At 37.8% G+C, this 26,388-nt stretch overlaps 4 protein-coding genes across 4 annotated transcripts; 2 read left to right on the plus strand and 2 right to left on the minus strand.

The window, feature by feature from the left end:
* Positions 1-1,320: 1,320 nt before the first annotated feature.
* Positions 1,321-4,660, minus strand: LOC122076655 (U-box domain-containing protein 4). Its single transcript, XM_042642069.1, has 2 exons — positions 4,281-4,660; positions 1,321-2,397 (listed from the first exon to the last, which is right to left on the minus strand). Exons 1-2 carry the CDS (start codon positions 4,607-4,609, stop codon positions 1,575-1,577), a joined length of 1,152 nt encoding a protein of 383 aa, XP_042498003.1. The 5' UTR covers positions 4,610-4,660; the 3' UTR covers positions 1,321-1,574.
* Positions 4,661-5,959: 1,299 nt separating this feature from the next.
* LOC122075176 (ABC transporter G family member 26) lies at positions 5,960-9,129 on the minus strand. Its single transcript, XM_042640119.1, has 9 exons — positions 8,811-9,129; positions 8,412-8,701; positions 8,160-8,315; positions 7,747-7,930; positions 7,353-7,631; positions 6,956-7,240; positions 6,566-6,850; positions 6,381-6,488; positions 5,960-6,270 (listed from the first exon to the last, which is right to left on the minus strand). Exons 1-9 carry the CDS (start codon positions 8,994-8,996, stop codon positions 6,001-6,003), a joined length of 2,043 nt encoding a protein of 680 aa, XP_042496053.1. The 5' UTR covers positions 8,997-9,129; the 3' UTR covers positions 5,960-6,000.
* A 1,306-nt stretch (positions 9,130-10,435) lies between these two features.
* LOC122075112 lies at positions 10,436-14,294 on the plus strand. Its single transcript, XM_042640018.1, has 2 exons — positions 10,436-12,752; positions 13,852-14,294. The coding sequence occupies exons 1-2, from the start codon at positions 10,878-10,880 to the stop codon at positions 13,948-13,950; spliced, it is 1,974 nt and encodes a 657-aa protein (XP_042495952.1). The 5' UTR covers positions 10,436-10,877; the 3' UTR covers positions 13,951-14,294.
* A 9,324-nt stretch (positions 14,295-23,618) lies between these two features.
* On the plus strand, positions 23,619-25,703 carry LOC122076741 (E3 ubiquitin-protein ligase At1g63170-like). The gene is made up of 3 exons (XM_042642239.1): positions 23,619-24,434; positions 24,540-24,918; positions 25,272-25,703. Exons 1-3 carry the CDS (start codon positions 23,941-23,943, stop codon positions 25,416-25,418), a joined length of 1,020 nt encoding a protein of 339 aa, XP_042498173.1. The 5' UTR covers positions 23,619-23,940; the 3' UTR covers positions 25,419-25,703.
* The last annotated feature ends 685 nt before the right edge of the window (positions 25,704-26,388 follow it).

Consider the following 26,388-nt stretch of genomic DNA (forward strand, 5'->3'; position numbering starts at 1 on the left):
CAAACCAAATTGAAACCGTTTAAATCGAACCGTTTAAAACCGTTTAAATCGATCCAATTAATCCTTATAACAATTAACAATTAAATTAAGTGTCCATCCTACTTTTGTATGATTTATTGCAATTCAGTTCAAGTTTAGGCTTTAGGTCATTAACTTATAATCCATTTATGTTACTATGTTATTATGTTATCATAGATGGGGTGTTTTGGCTGAAACACCTGTCGTTTTAATATTTTATGCTGTAGAAGGCTGGATTTGAATGTTGTATGATATTAGTTTTAAATGTTGGAGAAAACACGATCTGGACAGTGCTTGGTTGAAAAGAACAGAAATCGGAGGGAGGTCACCATCTCTTGGAAGGAGAATGCTTCAAACTCACTTGTTAAAATACTTCTCGTCAAAATTCTAGGAACAAAGACGGATGCTGATGATGGCATTGTTCCACGTGGCGGAGATGCTGATGTTGATTTTAAAAGTGATGATGGAAGGTTGATCTTTATTCCCATCTAAATGTCAACAGATTGATACTCAAACTAGTCAGGCAATCTTAATCAGGACAGAATGTCCTATGTCATTGCAGGTCCATAGCTAAATCCCATTCCATGACATGTTAGGAAAGAGTAGATGTTTTTGACAAGTACATTTGGAATAAATGTTTACCAAGATACCCTAATCAGGAACAGTAGTGGAGTCCCAATGATCCCCAACATCTTTTTTCACACATAAAACCAACTGAACAAGTTGATCCAAACTATAGTAAATTTGGGGATAGGAAAGATGCATATTAGGTATGATGCTTGAAGAACTTGCCTTCTTTACTCACATCTAATTGTCTTCAGGATCCTCCATTCCTCTTGTTTGGTGAATTCAATGAAGTCAAATATGCTTTCCAGTCGAATTTTACTTCTGCATCATCATACATATACATCTAAAATTCTTTTATCAGTTATAAGATTTTGATTTCTGTCATTGACTGCTTTCAAATGCATTCATTGTGTGCAGGTGGAATGATGATGTCGTTTTTAAGAGCCAAAAAACATCCAGAACCAAAACTCCAAACCCCTCGTTGATGATGACACCATTAGATATGACTTTAATTATCAGAAATTTTTTCAGGAGTACAACTAACGTTCAGGTTTGGGAGGAACTGAGATTGGGAGTCATTTTTTCTGGGACTCCTTGTACCCAAGGTTTTGGAGGAACTGAGATTGATTCAGTATAATGGCAACTGGCCAAATTCGATAAGGAAAAAAATGAAAAAGGGTAGCAAACTAAAGAACTGGAATTAAGAGAAATCAATACTTCTGAAGAAGATAATGGAAAAAAAAAAATGTACATCTTTTCATATTTAAGGAAAAAAAAACTTTTACATCATATGGACAAGAAGACTTCCAATACACAACATAGTAGTTAGGTGATCTTTATGTCTTGGGGCGTGAGTTCCCGAAGCCCAGAACTGTAGTCACCCAGCTTTCATAAACTACAGTGTGGAGCTCTTAGTGGGGTCAGAATACAGCATAGGTTTCACTATGAATCATCTCATGAGATCGCTTCTAAAAATGGCGAAAACATCTTCATGCAGATGGAGGTTGAGGTGTAGATGATGCAGCTCTGAGTTGGAGCCGGCTCATACTTTGTTCCATGCTCCGGTGAACCATGTCACGCAATAACCTCTTCGCAGTTTCAGCAGCTTTGTCTGCGCCATCAACTCTTTTAGCAATATCATAAGCAATGCTCTCCAAAACTGCAGAAGCCAATCTCTTTTGTGGAGGTGAATCTCGAAGCAAGTCCAGCAGTGTCCGTGCCCTCTCCTGAGCTTTCTCTGTGCCCTCTGCAGTTAAGTGCAGAAGACCTGGGATTGCGCCTTCTTTAAGGATGAGTTCTCTGTACTTGCTGCGGCAGCTCTGGCACAGGGAGAGTAGAGCCCCTACTGCATGCTCCATGCTGATCAGGGATCCATCTTCTATGGTCTCCACCAGGGTTAGAATTCCACCTTCGCAATTTGATATTGCTGTCTGACCTTCTTCAAAGTTGGACAGGATTTCAAGCAAGGCAGTTGTCTTCTCAGCAAATTTGGAGTATTTTTTGCATTCTTTGAGGAGGCCAAGGAGGGGTGGAACCGCCCCAGTGGCTAGGACAGGATTGAGGATTGTTGTGCAGGACGAGAGGTTGTATAAGGCCGTAACTGCATCAACTTTGCCTTGCAGACTTCCGGAGCTCAGGATCTGAACAAGAAGAGGGGCTACTCCAGAAGCAGCAATTGCTTGCTTGTTAGAAGCAGAGGCTGAAAGTGTCAGGATTGCCGCTGTGGCCAGCTCCCTTAAACCACCATTTTGGAACTTGAGGAGCTCTATAAGTGGGGGTATAGCACCAGATGTCACTATCCTGACCTTGTTTCTGAGAAAGAAGAATAAGAGATTGGATCAAACAAGCCATCAGTATAGTTGAAGAAGAAACGATTGGATCAGATAAGCCATCAGTAAATTGCATGAGGCAACATGAAGAAAGGATCATCAAGACCAGACGGACAGGAATGAAAAAGTGTCACAGAAACACATGAGGTATTCAAATAAGCATCCTGCTTGTCAAATGCTTTGTTACAAGCCTACAATTTTTACCCATTCATTAAGGCTCTGTTTGGTTGTAAGTAAAGGGAAGTGAAATCCCATTTAAAATGAAAAAGGAAAGTTCTGTAATCACGATTGCATAACCTACCTAAAACTCTTTATCATATTTAGTAATTTTTTTTTTTTTCAGATCTAAAATTATTTTACTTTTCAAATTGAAGGAATTTTATTGATAAGCAAAATGAAACTTCATAACCATATTTGGTATGTTTTGGAGTTAGTTACACCATCATGTGAGGTAACGATTACAAATATTTCCACTTTTGTATTGATTCGATTTCACTTCTCTTCCCTTTGTTTCCTTTGCAACCAAACAGTGCATAAGACTTTTTTTTTTTCAGCTAAATACTAAGGTTCCATTATTTTCTTCAATTACTGTTATGTCCCCTGGTTGGGTGTGAAACACTGTCAAATGAAATCAAAATAGAGTAGAAACTCTCCAACTAATGACAACAAATAATAGTGCTGCTGAATCAAAACATTAACGTAACCAAAATTTTCAATTAAATTTCCCCAAATTTCAAGCAAAAATAGTTAACTGCACTTTCAACTATCACCTAAATCTCACTATCTCCTGTCTGCTACTGGTGTTTCCTTTTCCATTTATTTCATTTAGAACAATTTCTAATAAAGAGGGAGGACCTCAGCACAATGGTAAGGTTGCTCCATTGCGACCTAGTGGTCGCAGGTTGAGTCAGAAAACAACCTCTCCACGAAGCAGGGGTAAGGCTGCGTACATTATGACCCTCCCCAAACCCCTCTCGTGCACTAGGTACGCCCTTTTTAGAACATTTTACAATAAATCATACAGACTTCAGTAATAATTGGAAAGTAAATAGTTACTGATTTCGGTAATAAGTGCAAAGGTAAAATATTTCCTTTCCATGTATTCCAACAAAAATCCATAGGATTCGGTTGGAGACTTTATTAGTACATCTAGTAAAATTTTTAATTGATTACAATTGTTATTGGTATTAGTTGAAGGATTTCCCCCCATTTTTTGGGGTTTTCCCATCCATTGAGCTAGATGAAGCCTAAATATTTTCAATAACAGTAGTTACAAAATCAATAAAATGGCAAGGAAACATAGGTAAAGAAATGGGAAGAAACATACCAAAAAAAAAAAAAAAATAAAAAAAGAAGAGATGGGCAACAGGTTCAAGAGATTAGTTGAAACGAAAATAAATGGATGGGAAAATAAAAGTTTTATCTTTGTAGAGGGTAGACAGTTAAGAGATATAATCTGAATAGTTATAAATAAAAAACCAGACACAGCTTCACAAGAAATATCAATTGGGAGCAGCGGACACTGTCACTAATTTAATATGAAGATTATCATCCTCTCCTTCCCAGGGTGCGCGAGGTGCTCAGAAAAATAATAAATTCCTTCCTGCTACAACACAAAGCAAAGTCAGGAGGAACTCACATAGTGGGCTGGCGAACTGATTCATCAAACCCTAATTCAGAATGGCTACATCTCAAAGATAATATTTTCTAAGTAGCAGTAGGGGAAAGGGAGGTAAAAGAAATCCAATTTATGGTAACGAAGCAAAAGTAGCAGAGAAATACATAGATGGCGAATCACAAAACCAACTGAATCTATTTCTCCAATAAGAATCAAGCAAGGAAAGGGGGAGGAGAGGGGCGACTAACCGTTCGTTACGAACTGCGAGATTGAGGAGAGCGAGGAGTGAGGCTTGTCTGGCATCCAGATTGGAAGAGGTGAGCATGGAGACAAGGGGTTGAATGACGCCAGCGACAGCGAGGTTCGAGCGTGTCTTGACAGAACTTTTCGCGAGCTTCCTGATGTCTTTGGCAGCTTGTATCTTGGAGTCCAGGTCGCCATTAATGACCTTCCAAGAAAGTTCTTGGATTAGGGTTTGCTTTTTCTGAGTCCAAGTTTCTCGACTACTCTCCTCTTCTTCCCTGTCCGTTGTTAATAGTATCGTCTCCCGTGACTCCACTTCCTCTTCCACTCCCATACTTGATTATGGTTATTTGCTCTCTGCCTCGCTTCCTCGGATAAGTGTTTACTATCTATATATATATATACAAGGAAAAATAGTGATAATCTTGGGTCTCGGGTTGGCGGGGGTGGCAGTTGGCACTTAGTACCACGCAGTTTCTGACCCGGTCCATCCATCTCCCAGACCCCCGTGGCCTTGTCCATGTTACAATTTTTTTTTCTCGAAAATGAACCCTCCTAATGATGGAGGAATCACTAGAAGATAGGGCACGAGAAAGATGCTGGTGCGTGTTCTCTCATTAGTCTCGTATGTTGTTATTTCTCACATTAACACAATAGGGTTTTTGGTTCTTTTTTTTCTCTTAGAAGAGAAGATGTGACATTCAAGAAAATAGTAAGTATACTTGACCAGCCTGGGAGAACAATAAAGTTGTTGGAGATGAATACGCAACCACGGAGAAGAACCCAAGCAAATACAATCACACAAGACGAGGAATTTACCATAGTTTGGCAATATTGCCTACATCCACCGGAGAGAACCTAAATTTTCTACTATTCCTAAAAAAAAAAAAAAAAAAAAAAAAATTATCCACCTCGCAAAGTGACCAAAGTGACCCCTTTTGCTTGTAACTAGGGTTTTCACCACATATATAGGAAACCCAAACCTTAAACACCACATAATTACAAGTATACCCCACCCTGTACATGTAATTGACTGAAACCAAACCCAATTACAAATACAAAACCATTTATAACTACATGGACACCTACAACCCAAACCAAACCCATTTATGATTATATGAACATCGTATAGAATACAAGACACCCAATCCCAACAAAAGTCTCCTCACCAAGAGACAGTAAGTAAGAAGGTATCCAAACTTTGGTTCCACATAGCCTAAGGGAGGTTATTGGTCAAGTTAATAACCTCTAACCTCCTTAACATGGCACAATGCTTTTTATAAACCTTGAGACCCATGGGACAAAGAGAACAATACTGTGTCAAGGTTAATGGAAATAAGACGTAAACTCAAACACATGGGGAAGTAAAGGCGCGTTGTGAAAGCACAAGGTGTCTACCCAATGCTAGATATCTCCCCTCTACCCGAGAAGTGAGAACACATGGATTTTCTGCATCATCGGGTTGGATTCACCCTTAAATCCGATATGTGATCAATCCTTGGGATTTATTATTATTATTTATTTATTATAGAAATGACTTAGTGTTCATACAATTGTGATTGACATATTAGATTCTTATGGTGGCACAACAAATCAAAGACAAGAGATGATGAAGTTGGTCCAACAACAACAATGTTAAGGAAGGAAACATCATACATGAATGTGTAACAACATAACACTACTGTTTTGGGTAAATCAAACATTACTTTTTTTGGTAACCGTAAATCAAACATTACAAATGCTTATTCTCCTACGAAGGCAAACATAGGCACAAAATCGATAAGCTAGAGCCATGGCTAGTAAGATCCAGACTTCTTTCAAGTCACCACTTAAGTTTATTGTATCAAATGATGGTGAGCTCTGCAGACTTCTACATCCACCTTGTCTTCCACACTCATATAATTGATCTCCTGAGTATTGCACTTTCAATAGAAGCCGAAACCCATAATACATGAAAGAGAGGTACTTCAACCACTTTATAAACACTGGTATGTGCTGCAACAATGAACCAAAATGGATTATCAAAGTTGGGTTAGACCTTGTAGGAAATTTCAGAGCCATGAAGGCCATATATACCTTGAAGGCCTGAGAAAAATGCTAAATACCTGAACATAATAGCCTCCAGTGAGGAGAAACAACATTAGCACCAGAGAAGCAATCATCCCAGACCTTTTTATGCTTAGAACTGCAGCACCAAACAGTTCCCCAGCTCCCTATGCAGAGAAAGAGATCAAATTATAGAATAGAAGGATAGTCATCATCAACTTAGAATCTATTTTCTACAACTTACTTGGCTTGTTATGGCTACCAACAATATAGCAAACAATGTCAAAAAGAAGCAAGAGATTGTTCTCTTGAAGTCAGCCATGAAGTACAGTATGAGCATGAACAGGGTTGGATAGACAATGTGAGCCACCATATCACACAAGGTGCTACAAACATAGTACACACTAAGCCTGTACATATCTGCCTTCCTCTCTTTCACCAAGTAAACCTTCTCAAACGGGAAGACATACACCGCCCCGAATATTGATGAAGAACTCCAGAAAATACAGATGTAGTACAATAGGCCGATCTGTTTCGTTATTAGAAGTCAAATAATCACTCAACACTGAACAAAAATGTTTGGTTTCAGCAAAGAATGTCAGTGACTCAGAAGGCCAGGGCTTAATTTATATACCTGGTCTCTGAGTTGAGCCTCAGTTTCCATAGTGGATTTCCACCAAAGAAGGCCTAACAACACTGCAACTCCAAGGGCTTGAGCCAGTCTTAGCTTGTCAAAGTAATCTCTACTTCTTGCTTTGAAAGTTCTCTTTGATATTATGGTGAATTGTTCCCACCAACTCATGGTCCAATCCTTCTTAACTTGAATAGCTAGCTGAAGATGCTCTGGTGTATTTCTTGTTCGATGGTTCTCTCCCTTTTCTATCGGTTCCACCTCGACTTTGTATTTCCTTTGCAAATACTAATACGATAATGGATAGAAGAGCATATGGAGGTGTCAGGCTCTCCTATAATGTAATTGAACAACATGAATCTGAAGCATAAAAATATCCCATTTGAAGAATGGGACTTACCTTAACCACCTCCCTCTCAAATTCAGGAGTGCCTCGAGGCGTTAACAAGTCCTGAGGGACACTGATGTCATTCACTTGTCCAGTGGCTAAATCTAGTATGAACTCTGCAGGGTTCATGGCTATCTCAGGGATGAATCTCAAAGATGAAAAGTACTCTACAGAGTCTCTGGCTTTCCCATAATACACTGGATAACCTTCTGATATCAGGAGAAGCTTATCAAACATGTGGAACATCCTGCTTGAGGGTTGGTGGATTGTTGTGATCACTGTTCTTCCTGCCTATTGAACCATTAAATTTTCAATTGCAAGATTATCATTTTGTTTCTGCTTCTGTTATTACTTTTTGTACTAGAATCGAGATTTGAACCTAACAACAGAAACCATACTATAATACCTTAGCCACCCGTTGAAGGATTTGGAGGAGTTTATTTGCAGAGGTCGAATCAAGGCCAGAAGTGGGCTCATCAAGCAACAATAAAGAAGGATCTACTAGAATTTCATGACCTATGCTGGTTCTTTTTCTTTCACCTCCTGAAACTCCTTTCACCAGTGATCCTCCTATTCTTGTATGGCGACAACTACAATTAAGTCACAGATCAGTTACATCTATCATATTGTCTGTTAAACTGATCATCATAAATTCATTCACCACTGTCTAAGCTTCATTTTCATCTATTAAGGATGTCATTAGCCAAACAGAGGAGAACATTATCAGAACGAGAAAGAAAGGAAACAGAAAGAAAACAACACAACGTTAATGTGCTTAGCTAGCTGCTAGATTGGATTTGTTCTGGTCTTGAAACTGACCTTTCGAGGCCTAATTCCTTCACGATCATCTCTACCCTAGAATGCTTTTGCTGTCTACTCATGTTACTCGGAAGCCTTAGAAATGCAGCAAAAACCAAGGTTTCTTCAACTGTTAGTTGAGGGAAGAGTACATCATCCTGTGTGACAAATCCAATCCTGTGAAGTGATAGAAGTGATTAATATTTTATCAATACAAGTACCTCCTACTATCAGAGAGAGACAGAGAGAGAGTTCTAATTAATTTTTGCCAACCTCCTCTTAAGAGCTGGATTATATGGAATGTCATTGTATGTGATGCTCCCTTTCACATTCTCATGCAATCTACCTCCTACTATTTGGAGTAAGGTTGTCTTCCCACTACCTGAAGGTCCCATTAAAGCAAGGATTTCTCCAGGGCCTATGCTACCTGTTATACCCTTCAAGATGTCTTTGTAGTTATCTTGTTCTGTGCTTAATTGAGAAGCTACCTTTGACATCATATCCTTTACAGGGTTCTTAGAGGAAGCTTGGCTACTTCTTACCTTATATTCCACATCTTCAAACTGTTTGATGAATAAAAATGAAAGGAACTCATCACAGTCCAGACTACAAGTTATTGATATCTACTGAAGAGAAATAATCTTGAATGAAAGAGATGGACTGAACATATACCTTGAGAAATATCGGGAGAGGTCGATCCTTAATTTCTACTTCCTCTATATCTATCTCTGAAGACCTATTTCTTGGATATCCTTGAGACATTATGTTGAGACCAAAACCATTACTCCCAGCAATTTGCAGGGTCCCCATGGACAAAGACATGTCATGATCACCTTCTTCATCTCTCCCTATTTCCATAATTTCTCGACACAGCTCAAGCGAGAGGCTCAAAACATTAGCTTTTTTCAGAGTTCATGAACTATATAGTGAAGCAATTCAACCATAATTAACCAATATCTTTCCTAATATATCCTTCTCTTCTTCCCCTTCCTTATTTTGTTTGGTTAGTCACATTCTTTATGTGCTGCATTTTAGGAGCTTCTTTGGGGGAGACTTCAAAGAGATGTTCTCATTCTCCTCTTTCCTATGGTAACAACCCTTTTACTGCCTTTTACACACTCTTGGACCATGTTGTTATCGACTAAGGACCATACTTCAAAGCTCAAAGCATGCAGAAAACATGGCAAGGGTGGTTTTCACAACTACTCAGAGAATCATGGGCTGTAATGGAGTTGACCTCATCTCCAAATTAAAGTCAGGTTGATAGGATAGATCATGCTCTACTGTGTCCAGAATTAGAGCACTAAACACCCCTGTGTTAGTGGTCTCAATGAGGTAAGAGGAGTTGAACTCAAAAACCATGTACATGTTTTCTAAGGCGAAGGTCCCTTACCAACTCTGCTACTTCCTTGGGGTCTCACAAACTCTCTCTTCTAATTGATATTGCAGATGACCAATAGTATGCATCAAGATAATGTATTAAACTAACAAACTATAACCCTCTCAGGATTTTTTCTATTAAACTAACAAGCAATAACCCTCTCAGGAAATTTTCCTTAGGCAAGGGATTACTCAAAAGAAAAGGGAGGTGGTACTGTGGTAGGTAGTAAATGCATTGGTGGATCAATTCAAAGTAATCTAGATAGTTCTTGGGTAGATTCAGTTGAAGGTTTAGTCATCACAGTCTAATTGGTTCCTCTGAGTTATTAAAAAAAAAAGAAAATCCTTGTAATCCTTATAACCCATCATCGCAATAATTTATAAGAAAATAAGAAAATACAAATTTCTCGAATTACCCTAAACCCTAAAAGTTTTAAAACCTCGGTTAATGGTGAAGTGAAATTGGATCCCAATTTTATTTACAAAAAAAAAAAGGATCCCAAAACTGGGTACAACTGACAATATTCCAATCAATTATTAAAGTGAATTAATCCTAATCTTAAAGACCAGTTTCCTTCACCCATAGTAACAGAGAATCTCTTCAATAATAGAATCTGATCCTCTGATTCGAATGGAGAAAAATAAGATTAGAAGAAAGATGAAAGTCAACCTTCACAATATCCAATTACATTCTATTCACCATTGATTTGTAGGCATAGGATTTGGAGTTTAAAGATCCAATTATGATTGTTAATTTGGGTGGTCGGCCTGAAGATTGTTGATTCCTAGCCAACTATTGAAGCTTGCATGAGGAGAGGAGAGAGGGTCCCAATCCATTATAACATAAAGTATATACAGGTCACCCCTCACCAGTCACCACCGCTGACTGCTGCTGTGGACTGGAGGTTGAGCTCAGAAGACTCCAAAGAGGAGAGAGGGAGAGATAGATGGACCAACCAAAAACCTGCAACCAGTCATTCTTTGCTCAGTTCAGAATTGAGAGTGGACCATTTGCCACTGCATCGGCCACTAGAAACCCTAAAACAAGAAGAAGATGAGTTTCAGGTTTGAATAACCGATCAACCAGACTTCCATTTCCATTTTCCACCATTACCCAACTCCACATTACATGACAAATTGACAATAATTAAATAAAGGGCATATTTATTCTTTAATTAAATAATACCAAATGAAGTTCCCTTAAAAGGGCCAGCTATTTCGGAATTTGCAGGTTTGCACATCTTCTTCTACCCTTCGACGTATTCAAACCCACTCTCTTCACTCTCTTCGTTTCTGTTCATCTTAGAAGACTGGAGAGGTGGGAGTGAGGGTCGCCTCTGTTTTGATCGGCTTCTATCCATGGAGCTGATACCTTATTCTGACCCAAACTCTAACCCCAAAGATTCCTCTAATCTCCCATGGCAAGATATGTTCCGATCTGCTTCCGTTCGTAAACCCCAACCTTCCCCTCCTCCTCCTCAATCCCTCCCTCAAAAAACCCAGAAGCCCAACATGGGATCGACCGCCACCCTCGATCCCTATCAGAAATATCTCTCCGGTGATCCTCAGGTCCGCCTCGCTCTCTACATCGCCATGGCTCACGCTGGCCTTGCTTTCTCCATCATATTGCTCTATGGCGTCTGCAGGCTGCTCGACGAATATCTCCGGCCCATTCAATGGGCCGTCCTCTGTTCCATCCCTCTCAGATGTATTCAGGATGCCCTCGTCGCCTTTTGGTCTGAACCCTTGAAATTAGGTCTCACAGAGACTCTTCTCGCCGTCCCTGTCGCGGTTTTTAGGGTTTTCGTTGGTACCCTTGTCGACATTCGCAATGCTTCTTTCCGGGTTATCCTCCGGCGCCGTGGCAAGGGAACGGAGGCTCCCACAAAGACTCGGAATCGATTCTCCAAGCTGGTTCGATTGCTCGTCTCCTTTGGCGTCTTCGTGATCGCTTATGAGCAGACTGGTGGTTTGGGGTCTCTTGCGCTCCTCGTTTCAGGTTTCACGTTCACTTCTGGGAGTGTCGATTCGACCATGTCCGCCGTCTCTTCTGTGAGAAACAAAAGCTTTCGCCGTAGCCGTGTTAGTGCCTTTCTAACTCGCGGGATTCTCAAGAAGTTGAAAACTATCGTGGCCATTGGGTTGATTGTTGGAATGATCGTCGGCTTTCTCTCGGGTTCTATTTTCTTCTCTTATAAGATCGGAGTTGAGGGTAAGGATACTGTGATATCGCTCAAATCGCATTTAGAGAAGAGCAATTACGCAGAGAGGATTGGCGTTAAGAAATGGATGGATGAGAATGATGTCCCTGGGATGATGGATAGATACACCGCCAAGTTATACGAAGCTGTGTCTCAACAGATCGATAGTCTGGCCTTGCAGTATAACTTGACAGAGTTTGTTAATGGGTTCAAGCATTTCGTTGTCCCCCAAAAGGTTGATGATTCCTCAGGAACTTCCTCGGCTATGATGAATCCTTCCCCCATTGCTGAGAAGCTTGTGAGTCTACGAAAGCTGTTTGCAGACAGAGAATGGGGACAGATTTATGCAGAGCTCGACGATCTCTTCAGGGAATTACTCATTACCAGGGAAGATTTGGTCGAGAAGGCTAAAGCTTTCGCTTTTCAAGGGATCGACGTGTTCAAACGTGTCTTTGACAGTAGTAAATCTCTTTTAGGTGGAAGTGCAAGCCTTGTCTTCTCCATTGGTAACTCCATCATATCTGGAGCAGCAGGCCTTTTCAACTTTGTCTCTCAGTCCATGGTTTTCTTTTGGGTATTGTATTATCTCATCACATCGGAATCCGGTGGAGTAACAGAACAAGTAATGGGTATGCTTCCAATTTCGAGGCCTACTAGGATTCGATGCGTTGAAGTCCTTGATAATGCTATTTCAGGCGTTCTTTTAGCTACTGCAGAAATCTCCCTCTTTCAAGGTTGTCTCACCTGGCTTTTATTTAGATTATACTCCATACATTTCTTGTACATGTCAACTGTTCTTGCCTTCATAAGTCCTCTGCTTCCAATCTTTCCTTCTTGGTTTTCAACGATTCCTGCGGCTGTCCAATTGGTGGTGGAAGGTAGATACATATTGGCAATCACGTTGTCCCTTATACACCTTGCTCTCATGGATTATGGAGCAACTGTTATCCAGGAGGATATACCTGGTTACAGTGAATATCTTACTGGCCTTAGCATTATTGGTGGGATGGCATTATGCCCATCTGCACTGGAGGTAATTTCCCTTTCCTGCCTGCTTCAATATGCTTTGTTTCAGCTTTGCTTCATATACTGTTCGTGATATCCTGATTTTCCCTTATGATTGAGCTTTGTTCTAATTTTACATGCCCTTTAAACACTGTCTAACCAATAGTTAACAGGTTATTCCTTTCCGTAATTGCATGGACATCAAAATGCACTTACACTTGAAGTGCAGGCACCAAGAATAGCATACAATTGAAGCTAAAATTTTTGGTATACTTTAGGTTCTGAGGCAGGTAATCTCGGTTGATGTAGCCATAAATTAGATGGGGCTTAAGGCCAAGTCTTTTCCAAACAACAGACACACTTCCTGCTTAATCTTTTCAAAGGGACCTACAATGTAGGCTCTGTTTATATAATCGTAATTGTGTTCTTTGGCGTGCGCCAATGGTGGTAATGTAGTAGAAGGAGCTTTATAAATTATGTGCCAACAATAAACCTAGCCTTCTCATACATTATTATCCTGTGTCTTAGTTCTCATTCAGTTTACCATGTGTTAAACCACGATTCTAATCATGAAAAAAAAGTCTTTGTAGTCCAATGGTTACTAGCTTAGTTGTAACTGTTTACCTATCACCCACACCCCAAAAAATAACAAAGGGAAAATGTAAATCATTAGAGTTACTCTCCAAAAGTGGCCTGCAACAGAGGCTCTCTTTATTTGATTGCAAGTGATATAGTGGGTGGAACTATCGTAATTATGCATCAATAATAGGCAAACCTTTTAATTGATTCTTCTTCCTCGTACAGTTGACAAGGCACCAAACCGCCATTCACATCATGAAACCATAAGTGAAACCAATCATTGGTTTCTTCTGAAAGAGATTTGTAGTGCATGTTTTTTTGTTTAAATTGCAATTGTGTTGTTAACATTCTTACTTATGAACTACCAATAAGCAAGGTCTTGTTTAACCTAAATGGGGGGGGGGGGGGATTTTATTTTTTCCTGATACTGCTTACCTATCCATTGTTCTGTAGAATAAATTGGTGGAATTTATTGGTAACTAACCATTGTTATTTGACTCAAATGGTGTTACTGCTGTTGATGTTGGGTCTTCTATACTGTTACACAGGGTGCAATAATGGGTCCACTGATAACAACAGTTGTGATTGCTCTAAAGGATTTGTATGCGGAATTTGTGCTTGCAGAATCAAAGGAAATTATCGATTAGCCATTTCATTTGTAGATCTATACTGTTGTCTAGTGAGGAAATGTGTGTATGGTCCGAGTTCCCATGCAAAAGAAACTTGCTTCTTTTGTGCTGTAGCCTGTCCACAAAAAGCAAACCAATTGTTTGGTTTCAGGTCCTATACAGGAACTGATCTCATTAGCTTTTCTGTACCACCTATTTGTGTATTTATCCAATTTTTGCTCATACTACAATTCCTATTTAGATTCATCAGCAGGTTTTGTATTGTAAATTTTTTTGTATTCATTATATATATATATATATTTCATGTAATGGTTTTGAACTGATTTCATGTAATGTGATGTTTTCTAGTGTTAAATTGTCCATTACTTGGTAAATATTCACAAAGCAACTGCAGTTATGGGATGTTAATTGTGCTTTTTGGTTAAGTCCTGTTATTCTATACTCCCAAACTCTTTTGATGAGAAGTCAATGTAATGGTTTAAGTTTTAGACATTAAATAGTGTGCAGCTTTTCCTAGGGTGGAAAAGTTCTACCATTGTCACTTTTCTGTAAGATTCATGATGCTTTAAAAACTGGATGTCGAACTCTAGCTTGATGGTTGACAATGTAAGCGATCAAATGATGCGCGAGGTGGAAAAATGTATTCTAAGAATTAGTGTGTCGCGCAAGGAATTATGTTTCAATAGAAAGAATGTTGAGTTAGTGGTTAATTAAGGTCTCATTCCAGTTTGTGGTTATATTATTTGAATCATAAGTATTTTCTCCTTACAGATTAAAAAAAAATAATCTTGGTGCGATGAGTCTTATATATTATCAAACAAATATCTTAAGTAAAATGAAAAAAAGCACTAAAGTGAAATGCAAAGAGCACCTGAGCTACCTTAATATCCTAGTAAACAAAATTATAAACACACTATAAATGAAACCGTTTCGTCGCTGCTGATTGGTGCCCTCCTTATGCAGCTTGCTCAGAGAACTCTTTTCCATATTTCTTACGTTTAAGTGATAAAAAATTTAGGGGGTAGGAGAAGTTGCTTCTACTGCCACATGCTCTGCATGCAAACACTAATACACACAAGAGAACGAAAAGAAATGAAAGGAAGGGGGAGGGGAGGAGGTGGACTGATTATCTTGATAAATACAAAAATGAAAACTAGTAACCAGTGATTAGAGAATTTTCTAAGTTGAATGAATTTTCAAAGCCTTATCGCACCACATGGCTAACTATATTCTGGTTACAACGTAGACATGAGGGTACTGAGCCTTATTTCTCCACAAAGTTTGAGCTCCTTCTAAAATAGCTGGTAGGCCATAAAAGAAATAAAGCCCAACAGGAAAAAAAAAAGGGAGTAAAGCGAAAAATATCCCTATTTTGCTTCCACAATTGCAAAAGTATACCTATCAATCTAACTTTCAGATACATATAAATCAGTATACAGTCCAACCATGCAAAAATAATTAACTCAGTTCAATTCAATTTTATTCCACTTAAATGGGTTAGGTTACAGGGTTTTTTTTCTCCAATCAATTCAATTCAAAGTCATACTTGTTACTAGTCCTAAGTCATGCATATCTTTTCTAACTTCTCTTAGAGTCCTTTGACTCTTTTTAACTCTGTGAGTGCTTTATAGTCACCATTCCAAGCCCAGATGAAAGAGAAGGGGTTGGTATTGTCATTTTAGGCAAACCCTTTTGCATGGATGCTAAAACCATAAAAAATAATACATATATAAAAAGTTTATCCAGTCAGCATGATCAGATAAGCATATCTAGTCACCTAAAAATCCAGCTAAGTGGCAAATTGGATGTGGCTCGAATTTTATGAACAAGTAAATCCAATATCCTTGCCTTCTTGTCAAGTTTGAACCCAAATAGAATTTACCAAGTATGGGAACAATGTTTTGCAAATCTCAACTTAGAGTAGGCTTCATTGGGTGCATGGAAATAGATAAATGGTTGAAAATACATAGGTGCAGTGGATTTTATTTAATAGAGACTCTCCACCGGTGATGTGATCCTGGACACTTGTGTCATCATCTTTTTTTTTTTTCTTTTGATATAATTGTGTCATTATTGACTTCCCCATTCTCTATTTTGACATCAATCCCCACACCCTATTGTATAGGTCGAAAATACTCTCCCCTATATGCCAACTAAAAGGTACATATCTCTATGGTGGGTGAAAAGAAACTAAAACCTTTATATATATATATATATATATATATATATACACAAACACGTGCAAACGCATTTGTGGCCAAACATTTTAAACAATGAGCAAAGAGGATTACATGTAAAAGCACACAAACACAACATAAACACAAAGAGGATCTAAAACTGGATTAAATATTTGTTTAGCAATAAGCAATATTAAGGAAATTGGATTTTAAAAAATAGGGTGTAAAATAGTGTAATGCGTTTAGAATTCATTGGATTATATTTAAATAAAAATGTATAGACAAAAAATGTTTTTCATTCCTCAGCAAATGTCATAACGAAATCATGGCAACAAATATTTATTTTCTGCACCCAGTAGCAATCCCAACAGAAAAAATAAACATTGAAACTGCAATGCCTCAAAGTACAAGTAAATTTAAAACAGAAGTACAATTACTAACTTTATATGCTAGATAAGGGAGAAAAATAATACAGAAGAGAACTCAGAGAAGCTTCAAAGAAGAAAAAACACAAGCAATATGATGAGATTGAAGCAAACCTTACACATGGAAGCAACCAAGATTGCACCATCCCAACATTTACCGACATTAATGATGATAAAAATTATGAGTGATTTTCTCGATAAATTGAAATAGAAGAGAGTGCTACTTTAAAACATCTTTTACAAACCCTCATTCAAATAGAAGGAATATGCTATATATGTAATTCTTCAAGGATGTCTTTAGATTCTCTTGCATAAATCCATATCTACCCACCAACATCTTCAAGAATAGAACAGAGTCATGAAACTATTATATCTAGGTAATGTCTACATCACCAGTGGCAACTGATGAAGGTTCATATCCCTCCCCAAATAGTAAAATTTGTACATAACCAGTCAAAAAGAAGAAAGGCTCAATGATAAAGAGAAAAAAACATTCCTTTATCACTACACCTCTAGTAAAATAACCCCTTTGATGTCATTTATAGCATTAAAAAAAAAAAGAGATAGATGCTCTTTTTAATTTAGTTTGGAGGTGGGGAGGGGGGGGGAGTAATTTGCACACACCATCACAGCATTATTTTGTTATTTTAAACCTTGGTTCAGACAGGGGAGACTTTATTAAATTTTGTTACCAGGTTTCTGAAATTTTCTAGCAAAACAAAAAGAGAAATTTATATTTTCAAAAAACAAAAAGCACTTAATCTTACGATTGACTCTAACTCATTTAATCAGAATTTTATTTTTAGACTAACTTAATTTCATTAATATGCAACAAATGAACGAATACATTAGTTAGCAACTAACATGGAATGAAAACAAAGAAAAATATGTGATTTTGAAAATTCTTGAAATAGAGCAAAGTTTTACCAACATTTGTTTAGGCATCATTTAGCGAGGTATCATCAACAATTGCTGGACAAGGAGTTGATAAGATTATCCAAACTACCCTCCCATAGAATCTATCCATCTTAAGCTTCTGATTTAGATATTGACTTGAACTGAGAATGAAGATGAACTTTTAATTTTTATGAGAATATAAGATCCACTTTTTTAAAAAGACTAAGAAAATATAGTGGAGTACTAATAAAAGAGAAAAGTTAATACGAAATAGTCCATGGATCTTAATAACTGAAAGATGAGGAATAAACAGAGCACATTTATAGTAATATAAGGATAAAGCTAAAGATCTATATTGAGATACCTTAACTAAAACTATCTTTATTTGATACAATATAATATAGTATGCCTAAGGTGTAACTAACAATTGTTTAGATCCCTTCTCTTCCTCTATATTACTTGCTTCTCTTAAGCTCACTTTCTAAAAACTCATAACACCTTAAACATTAAGTGATGGGTCTGATGGATTCTCAATAGAGAAAGAATAAGTGAGTAGAGAAGAATTAAAGAAGAGAACCAAGGGAGGTGGGAATTAAGATGACATAACATGTTTAGATAGAGAGAGAGAGAGAGAGAGAGAGAGAGAGAGAGAGAGAGTGAGAGAGGAAACCTTTTTTCCTCAAAATAGATTGAATTGGGAACCTATAAATCGAGAGAGAGAGAGAGGAAACCTTTTTTCCTCAAAATAGATTGAATTGGGAACCTATAAATCAATATGAAAAGGAAAGCAATTCAATTACTCACAATCCAAACTCCACACGAACAACTCTTTATTTTTAATATTTAAAATGAATTAGGAACCTAAAAATCATACCTCCCCACATGTATATGACAGTCTCAAAACTTGAAAGAACAAAAATGAAATTAGTAATTAAAGATGAAAGGTTGTAGAGAATAAATGTATCAAGCAATCCAAATAAAAGGACAACTGATACCAATTGGGAGATTCTTAAACCTCTATGAGGATGATCAGAGAATCTGGCTGGAACAGAAATTACAAAACCAACCAGACAAACAATTTTGTTTTCTCCAAAATCTTGATGAGTGAAGGGTCTTGCAATCCAAGAAACACTACCACCAATTCAATTACTCACAAACACAAACAATTTTTTTTATAAGAATTAGGAACCTATAAATCATACCTCTAACATGGATGTGATGGTCTCAAAACCTAAAAGAACAAAAATGAAATTAGTATTTGAAGATGAAAAAGTAGAGAACAAATATATTAAGCAATCCTAACAAAAGGGTTCGTGACACCAATTGAGGAGATTCTTAAACCTCTATGAGTATGCTCAGAGAATCCAACTGGAACAAAAAACTACAAAATCAATTAGACGAACAACTTTATGAGATTATGTATATATTGAAAAAATAAATAGACCGTTCAACCAAAAAGAAAGAAACCTCCAGTAAATTCATCCAATATCCAAGCGCCTCAATTCTTAGCAAAACAAGACAAATATTTGGATCAGGCTTGCATTATGTTGGAATAGCACTAAATGAAAACATCATAACCATGCAACATAAGGCAAAAACTCTATATGACAAAGACCATATAAAAATTTAAAACACAGTGAAAAATATAGAAAAACCATAAGCTTATCATCTTGCTATAAAATGGATTATCAAAAGATTAACAGATCAACTGCCATAATTGAAATGAGATACATTTGTTTGCAAAAACTTCCTTCTCCCCTATGAAGTATTTGGGTAATGGATAGACTTGGGTTAGATAGTCCCTAGACTACGCATTGTTAGATGTTGATTGTTTGGAACTCAAGGTCATGCCTTCTCTAGAACTAATTGCTAAGCGTCTTACTCAAACAATCAGACCACATGGTCAGGCTTCAAAAAAAAAAATACAGGAAAGCGTGGTTTGAAACATGTGGAGATTTCATTGCATTGACACAAAAGCCCTGGCTCGAACAATCATGTCACTTATTGAGACAAACTAATATGATTAGAGAAGTTTGATCGCCTAAACAGCCAAACTGAAATTCTTAAGCACTAAACCAACTTTTCTTCCCAGCACCAATAAAAGAGACTCCATCTGCTCATCCAACTTGAATCATGCCATCTCAATCTCCTTGTAGAGCTCCTTACACGTGGCCAACCTCCCTGAAACTGCATATATCTTGATCAAATTCCAGTGTATATCATATGTTGGACTGAAACCTCCATTCTTGAGTCGTGAGAAATATCTTACAACCCTTGAGAGATCATTCAAATAAACAAACTATTTTATGAAAACACGATAAGATGGAAGATCAAAGAGACAATTTGATCCTCCATTTCTCAAGCGAGTGCGGGTGCGAGTGCAAGATTAGTTTCTATTGACTTGCAGATCGTCACTATCGGTTCCTGCCTCATGCAAGAAAATAGAGAAGAGGGACGTGAAAGAGAGAGAAAAAAAAAAGAGTTTGAGAGAGAAGGAAACTGTATAGAGAGAGATGTATATATGGTAGGACATCTTGCATGTGAAATTAGTTAGCTTTCATAGAAGGAAACATGTGCAATATTACCCTATTGGATAGATTCACCTCTAGACTTTTATTTTAATTAAGAAACATGATAAGTAGAGAATCATGGACTATAAGAAAATTGAAAAATATTTATTTTATTTTTTTTATAATATAAAAGAGAAATAGATTTACTTAATCGACCTTTCCAAAAACTCTAATCATAGATTTTTTAAGTATATAAAGAGAAGTTGAGGAGGGTTCTTTTGATAACAAAAATACTCATTAAATACAAGGTTTTTTTAGGAAAGACATAGATCTTTTTTCTTTGGTAAAAGAAAAGATAGCGTGTGTGAGAGAAAGAAGAATATAGATTTTTTTTAGAGAGAAATATAGATTTTATTTCTTTGATAAAAAAATTCCTAAATTATAGGGTTTTAAAGAGAGCAACGTGAAAGAGAGGAGGGAAAGATTTAAAAGGAAAGTTAAAAAGTGAGGGAGGGATAGATAAGGAAAGGAATCTTAGCGGAATAAGGAAATTAATTTTTTAGAGAATATTTAAATATTAAAAAATATAAAATGGTACCAATAATATTGAAAAAAATAAAAATGATTGACAAAAGAGATAATGAAAAATATAAGGTATTTAAATAAGTAAAATTAATAAAGTAGTTCAAAAAAAGATTAGCTACAAAGCATGAGTATATATAATAGTATGATATATATATATATATATATATATGTAGGGAAATAATTATCCTAAAAAGCAACATGGCTTCTGCCCCAGTATAGGGACCAATGGGAACACACACACACACACAGAAGCATCAATTGTGATTGAAATATCTACTTTTCATACGGTGGAGCAGTCATTTCGCCCCTCCCTTTGTCTAAGTGTAGAGGTTATACTGCCTTTTAGGCTTCTTTTTCCCATATATATATATATATATATATATGTATATATATATGGGAAAAAGATAGGCATGCTAGTAGGATACCCAAGTATCAGGTATGCTATCGAGCCTTGACCGTTAGATAAGAAGGGCTAGATCAATACCGTTGGATACTTGTTGTCTTACCTAACCTACTCAGCCCCGACGCTCTACTGTGACTCTTCTTCTTCCTTACTATCTCCGTCACCGTCTCCTTCTCTGTCATCGCTTTTCTTTCCAATCTCCCTAAATCATGAACCTTGCATACTTGTCTCTTGCAAAATCTGTACAAGAAGAAGCCAATCACTGCAAGAAAACAGGCTGCACTTACAATGCCAACAACCAAATAGGCTATCCGATTATTGCAGGAAGAGGAACTCGGCGGAGCAGCTTGAAATGTCAGTGCCAGCGCCGGTGGTGGAGATGAAGTGGTTGGCCGGTAATGACTAGTACATGGTAGGCAAATATACCTTAGACTGCAAAATCTTCCATAGTCAGGAAGCATTCCACATTGGCAATTTGGTTGACAAGGTCCAGGCAATACAAATGGAAAAATCACTACACCATAACCAAAATTCCCACCACCCCGTGGCCACGGTTTCCCCCAAAGCCACTGAGGAGAACTTTCCGGTTAGGGTTCTAGCCCTATGACACTAGTAGTTCACTAGGGTTCCATCAATTGAAATGGCACAAGCTTGCTTCAATCCGGTAACAATGGAACCATAAATCCCGTTTGGTTCTTTTCTGACGACATCCATGTTTACTCCGGAACATTTGACTTGCCCAGATTCTAGTACCCCGTAGACGAATTCTTCCCCGACGGTGATATCTATGAAGTGTTGAACATTGAGAGAATTGAATCCATGCCATTGCCAGCATACGAGAACTACTGCTTTTACACCAAGCAAAACCCTTATATAAATCAATTGAAATGCACAAATTATTATTTGATTTGAAGTTTCAAAGATGGCTACAGAGGAGATAGATGAAGATAACGGAAGAGTAGAAACAAAGAAGATGAAGCTCACCAAAAGGAGAAGAGAAAAGGCGTTTTGAGGAGTCATGAAGATAATCGCAATAGTGAAACCCATATCTCTGTCGCCGCCCCAACCATGAGGCCATCGATCTCACCGATGACGGTGATGGAGATAGTGAGGGAGAAAAAGAGTGACGGTAGAGCGTCGGGGCTGGGTAGGTTTGATAAGACAACAAGTACCCAATGATGTAGATTTGGCTTTTCTGATCCAACGGTTAAGGATTGCTAGCATACTTGATACCTGGGAGTGTGGGCCCTACACCCAGACAATGTGGGGCAAAGTAATCAACCCGCCCCCAATAAAGGGAAAACAACCCTTCTATAGATGCTTCCTCGTGTGCTCTCATTGTTCCTCACTCATGCATAGGAACTGCACCGACCCATAAGAAAAACTTCCCCTAGAACCTGCCCGCTTGCATGTGTCCACACCCAAACATAGGTGGAGACTACGGTACCTTCTGCCCCTGATACCTCTGCACAACCTCCTATTGGCTTGTGCGTTGGCGCAGTGGCCATGTAGCGGATGGAGTTCTCTTGCCATATATGTATATATACAAAGTTTTCTGTCCGAGATCGCTCTTGTGTTTGCAATGACCATTGTGCATGGACCGCTTTCGGATAGAAAACACTTGCCCTATATATATATATAGGAAAAACTAGACGCTACACATAGATTGGGCATTGAAGATGTAAGGTAAAAGGTAAACCAAAAAAGAAAATATAAAGGAAAAAAAAGGTGGATCATATGTCAAGTTGGACCACCACAAAATAAGGTGGATCTATTGTGAATGACTGCTTTGTCCTAGCTCAGTTTTCTATCATATTTCATGGAGAAGGTAACTCTGTTGTTGACTTTTTTTTTTTTTTAGCTTCTTTTGGTTTATTTAACAAATTTTCCTTTATTTGGGATCTTAATCCTCTTCTTTGTTTATCTTCTTTTCTTTTAGCTCATGTTATGGGATGCTCGCATCCTCATTTTGTATTTTCTTTATCGGATGATATATAAATGTATTTCCTTAATTATAAATAAATAAAAATAAGACCATCACAAAATTCATATGACTAAATCATAGAAATCCCTATTCATGAAACTTACAACATTTTTCATATGGCTCATATAGGCAGCATGATTCACTAAGGGCAGCAAAATGTGTATGAGAGAACCCCATTAAACTTCTTAAGATGAATATTCGATCTTTCTGCTCTCATACTATGTTACAACCATTCATCTTAGAAGCTGGAAATAGTAAGTTTTTTTTTTTTTTTTTTTTTTTTGGGGGGGGTGGTGGGGGAGAGGTGGGTAGGAGAGATTAAACTAAGGGATTTTTTTATTGACACCCTTAAATTGCCAACAATTTTGTAAACTTATTTTTATTGTTATTTTAAAAAACACAGTATAGAAAGTGTTGCGCAAAAATGAGTGTCATTTCACATAAAAGGGCATTAAATCCTGCATTAAAATGACTTCTAATTTTTTGAAACTCGCTTTTTACCCTCATATTAAAAAAAAATTTTAAATAAAACGAGAAACAATTAAAAAAGGTGTCAAGTTCTAAACACCCCGATAGTGAATGTATGTGCAATGGTTTTCCCAAATTTGTACGGATATTCTTTTTCCCCCTTCTTTTAGATTTGGTGAAATGCAGTTAGGAGTTGAGAGACATAATGCCATTTCTCTCAGCTTCCCTTTCGAAAATTCTGTTTGGCTTCTTATATAAACAATTCATATAAGTAACAGAGCAAAGAGAAGTTGGCCAACGGTTAGTTTCCATGATTCTCTTGGAGTTGAAGCGAAAGCTGTTAGATTATTGGTCACCATCTGAGCTCAATCCCACCTGCCTTCCTTCACCCTTCATCCTCCTCTCTCTTCTTCTCTACTCTTCCTTTTATGTTTTTTCTTTCCAATCAAAATCTGTATGTGGATTTCCAAGTTTTTAGCTATGGGTTCTGAAGATTCTGAGGATATCCTCCCCTGAACTCAAATTTGTTTACTTTAGCTTCCCTGTGGAACTGTGAAGCATGAATACTCGATACTATTCCCCACCGGATTCTTTGTATGGTTCTGGCATTCCATTTTCATTTCAATCGATTTCTTCGATTGTAGAAGATGATCAGATGGCTATTCGAGTCCCAAATGGGTCGGCTAGAGTCCTTCCTTCATCGTTCTTGATGAGGACGGCAATGAGAATATCAAGAGCGAGTTGGTTTAGTTTCTTGAGAAGAGTCTTCCATTACCAGAATGGGTCAAGGTCTGATCTTGGATCAAACCCTTTTAATTCTGGGTCTTGGATCACCTTGGAATTCGTAGCCTTGGCTGTTCAAATGATGGTCATATCTCTTACGCTGCTCACTTCCAAGGAGGAGAAGCCAGTGTGGCCTCTAAAGATATGGATTTTTGGATATGCCATTGGATGCCTCTTTACTCTGCCTCTACTGTACTGGCGCTTTCGGCATGGTTCTTTGATCCAAGGAAACTCTGATTTAGAACAACAAAGAAGCAATGAAGATTCCAGGTATTTACTCCACAATGATCCTCATATTTCTTCCCTTCAACATACAAAGTAAAATCTATCCCATCAGATATTCATGATTCCTAAATTCTTGCAATCTGTAAACAGGTCACATTTGATGAACAAATCCAGGACTTTCCTCGAACTGTTCTTTGCAATTTGGTTCGTGATAGGAAACATTTGGGTCTTTGATTCTCGCTTCGGGTCCTTCAATCGAGCTCCAAAGCTTCATGTCCTATGTATGTCGCTGCTTGCTTGGAATGCAGTCAGCTACTCTTTTCCCTTCATGCTGTTTCTATTGCTCTGTTGCTTTGTGCCATTGATCAGCAAGATCCTCGGTTACAACATGAACATGGGTTCAGAAGATCGAGGGGCATCTGATGATCAGATTTCCCACCTACCCAGCTGGAAATATAAGCAAGTTGACAGCCATTCAGGGCCTGGTGATGCTGCTGAGTACAATTCAGATTCTGAGAATGAAAATTTGGTAAGTTCTAATTCCTATTAAGAAGTCAAACAGTAAAACAAAAGTGCTCTCATAACATCTTTAGATCTCGGGAATTATAAAGTTATAATCTCACATTGGTTTGTTCAGGTCTCCTTGCTTTCATTTATGTTGGGTTGGACCTTCTAACATAATATTAGAGCAAGGTCCATCCGTTGTCCTCCCACAAGGGGTATTTCGTGAGCTATCCCACTATGCTCGAAGCTAAATGTGAGGAAGCCTTCATATACTTGAGGAGCTCTCCACCTGATACCTTGAATTTTTCAGTTAGACCTTCCAATATAACCTATAATGAACTACTGTGTTTGCGGTTTTTGCTCGGTGTTGGAATGCAGGAATGCTGTATTTGCCTCGCTAGATACAAAGACAAGGAAGAGGTTAGGCAGTTGCCATGTTCCCATATTTTCCACCAAAGCTGCGTGGATCAATGGCTCAGGATTATATCTTCTTGTCCTCTTTGTAAACAAGATCTAAGGAGATAAAAAAGAACAAGAGGAGTGCTGACCAGAGGAAAGCATTTGTTTTGATTGTTAATATTCATGTATCTACAGATTATTTTGAGTGTGCTTATTGTACAGTTCAGGCTTGTCTGGATCCTAAGGGAAACAGGATACAATGTGATACAGGTACTGATCAGATGGATTTGTGTGTTTTATGTATGTGGTTGAGTCAGAGAGAGAGGGAGGGAGGTTAAACCCTTATATATTCATACCCCATTGTACCCAATAACAAAAGCTTAGAAAATATGACAAAGGAACTTGAGGAAATGACAAAGTACTCACATTTTGATCATAAAAAGAAGCTTACTTGTCTGCTTGCTGGCTTCTCAGCAGTGTCTTAAGGATTGGAATTGTATCAGTCGATTTACAAATCCAAAATCAGATGTGGGATCAGGGTCGAAATTGTCCGAAATGCCTAAAACTCTAGAAATTGGAATATGGAAGAAGCAGCAAAGATTTTCCCAGATGTGTAATTGTCTGAAATTTTCTGTTCGGAAGACGAGTCTTGCTACAAGAACTAAGTTTCATTGATTTTCTGCTATTTTACGTCTAAAAATTCTAAAAGATGGGGAAAGGGAAAAAACTGAAAAATAAAGATCATAGACCATTTATGAGCTTGTCTAAAAATAGGATGTAGAAAACTACATAAATCAAATCAGCCAAACCAAATCCAATCCAATTTTTTAAACCAAGGCTGGGCTTAAGACATCACTTAAATATGATTTCTAGAGGTGTTCTGATAATCAGTTACAAATGAACTTCCAGCTTATGTAAAGAGCCAACCAAGGAGGCCAGCAGGAACATTGTTTGGTGCACCCATGTCAAGTGACAGCAACCACCAAAGGTGCAGTCAGGCTGCCACTGTGAATTGGCCAGATTCTGCCCTAAACCTAGAAATCCAGCACAGATCAGCCGCTCTGGATCGACCACAATCTGCCAATTTCAATCCGAA

This window comes from Macadamia integrifolia, chromosome 4 (genome assembly GCF_013358625.1).
Source record: "Macadamia integrifolia cultivar HAES 741 chromosome 4, SCU_Mint_v3, whole genome shotgun sequence".
In the NCBI taxonomy this organism is placed as follows: domain Eukaryota; kingdom Viridiplantae; phylum Streptophyta; class Magnoliopsida; order Proteales; family Proteaceae; genus Macadamia; species Macadamia integrifolia.

Coding starts and splice junctions, on each gene's coding strand:
- LOC122076655 (XM_042642069.1), bottom strand. CDS start 4,609: ATGGGAGTGGAAGAGGAAGTGGAGTCACGGGAGACGATACTATTAACA. Junction 2,398..4,280: donor CTCGCAGTTCGTAACGAACG/GTTAGTCGCCCC, acceptor CTTCTTTCTCAG/AAACAAGGTCAGGATAGTGA.
- LOC122075176 (XM_042640119.1), bottom strand. CDS start 8,996: ATGGAAATAGGGAGAGATGAAGAAGGTGATCATGACATGTCTTTGTCC. Junction 8,316..8,411: donor AATCCAGCTCTTAAGAGGAG/GTTGGCAAAAAT, acceptor ATCACTTCACAG/GATTGGATTTGTCACACAGG. Junction 6,851..6,955: donor AGGCTCAACTCAGAGACCAG/GTATATAAATTA, acceptor ATAACGAAACAG/ATCGGCCTATTGTACTACAT.
- LOC122075112 (XM_042640018.1), top strand. CDS start 10,878: ATGGAGCTGATACCTTATTCTGACCCAAACTCTAACCCCAAAGATTCC. Junction 12,753..13,851: donor TATGCCCATCTGCACTGGAG/GTAATTTCCCTT, acceptor ACTGTTACACAG/GGTGCAATAATGGGTCCACT.
- LOC122076741 (XM_042642239.1), top strand. CDS start 23,941: ATGAATACTCGATACTATTCCCCACCGGATTCTTTGTATGGTTCTGGC. Junction 24,435..24,539: donor AGAAGCAATGAAGATTCCAG/GTATTTACTCCA, acceptor ATCTGTAAACAG/GTCACATTTGATGAACAAAT. Junction 24,919..25,271: donor ATTCTGAGAATGAAAATTTG/GTAAGTTCTAAT, acceptor GTTGGAATGCAG/GAATGCTGTATTTGCCTCGC.